Source organism: Volvox carteri (genome assembly GCF_000143455.1).
Source record: "Volvox carteri f. nagariensis unplaced genomic scaffold VOLCAscaffold_59, whole genome shotgun sequence".
Classification (NCBI taxonomy): Eukaryota; Viridiplantae; Chlorophyta; class Chlorophyceae; order Chlamydomonadales; family Volvocaceae; genus Volvox; species Volvox carteri.
The window spans coordinates 116,608-117,519 of NW_003307602.1; the positions used below are offsets into that span (position 1 = coordinate 116,608).

Sequence of the window (912 nt, forward strand, 5' to 3'; positions counted from 1 at the left end):
ACATACATACATACATACATACATACATACATACATACATACATACATACATACATACATACATACATACATACATACATACATACATACATACATACATACATACATACATACATACATACATACATACATACATACATACATACATACATACATACATACATACATACATACATACATACATACATACATACATACATACATACATATTTACACAGGTAAACCACAACACACGCGGCAACCGAGCTAGCTAGCCGCCATCACGACCGCCACACGGGGGGCCCCGCCACACCCCCAGCTCACCTTGAGCCGACCGACGCCCGACTTTCCCCGCCGCCACCGCCACCGCCACCCCTTCCTTCTCCGGAGGGGCGCCGCGGCTGCCCGCCTGACGTGGCGTACGTAGGCCGTACTCGGCACCCATCTCCCCGTGGGGGCCGATGACGCCTGCGTGTCAGAGAAAGACGTCAAAACACAACATAGACACGATAAACACACATATATACATACACGCACACACTCTCTGTCGTCGTTACGCATACACGTGCACAGGCATAAAGCGGGACAAGCATATGCAGGCTGTTAAGGAGGCTGCATGCACGCGGGGGGTGACATGCAGCCCAACCTTCCTAATGGGTGTACGCGCACGCGCATGAGTCTACACTCACATCATCGCGTAGCGAATTTCCCCCGAGGTACATATCACCTGGTTCGCCACCGTAGCGGATCATCCCGCCCTTCGCCCCACGCCGTATACCTCGCGACTGTAGTTCCCAGGTTTCCTTCATCTCCCCTTCAACCACCACCCGCACCCGCACCCGCACCCACACCCACACCCACACCCACACCCACACCCACACCCGCACCCGCACCCGCACCCGCACCCGCACCCGCACCCACACCCGCACCCAC

The 912-nt window shown here is 54.3% G+C and overlaps 1 protein-coding gene across 1 annotated transcript in view; it reads right to left on the reverse strand.

The window, feature by feature from the left end:
* Positions 1-912, reverse strand: part of VOLCADRAFT_97226 (uncharacterized protein) — a gene marked incomplete at both ends in the record, with an annotated part of 30,458 nt that overhangs the window by 24,015 nt on the left and 5,531 nt on the right. Inside the window, one exon of the mRNA XM_002956249.1 lies at positions 304-447. Coding sequence (XP_002956295.1) covers positions 304-447 — 144 coding nt within the window. The remainder of the gene's footprint in view (positions 1-303; positions 448-912) is intronic.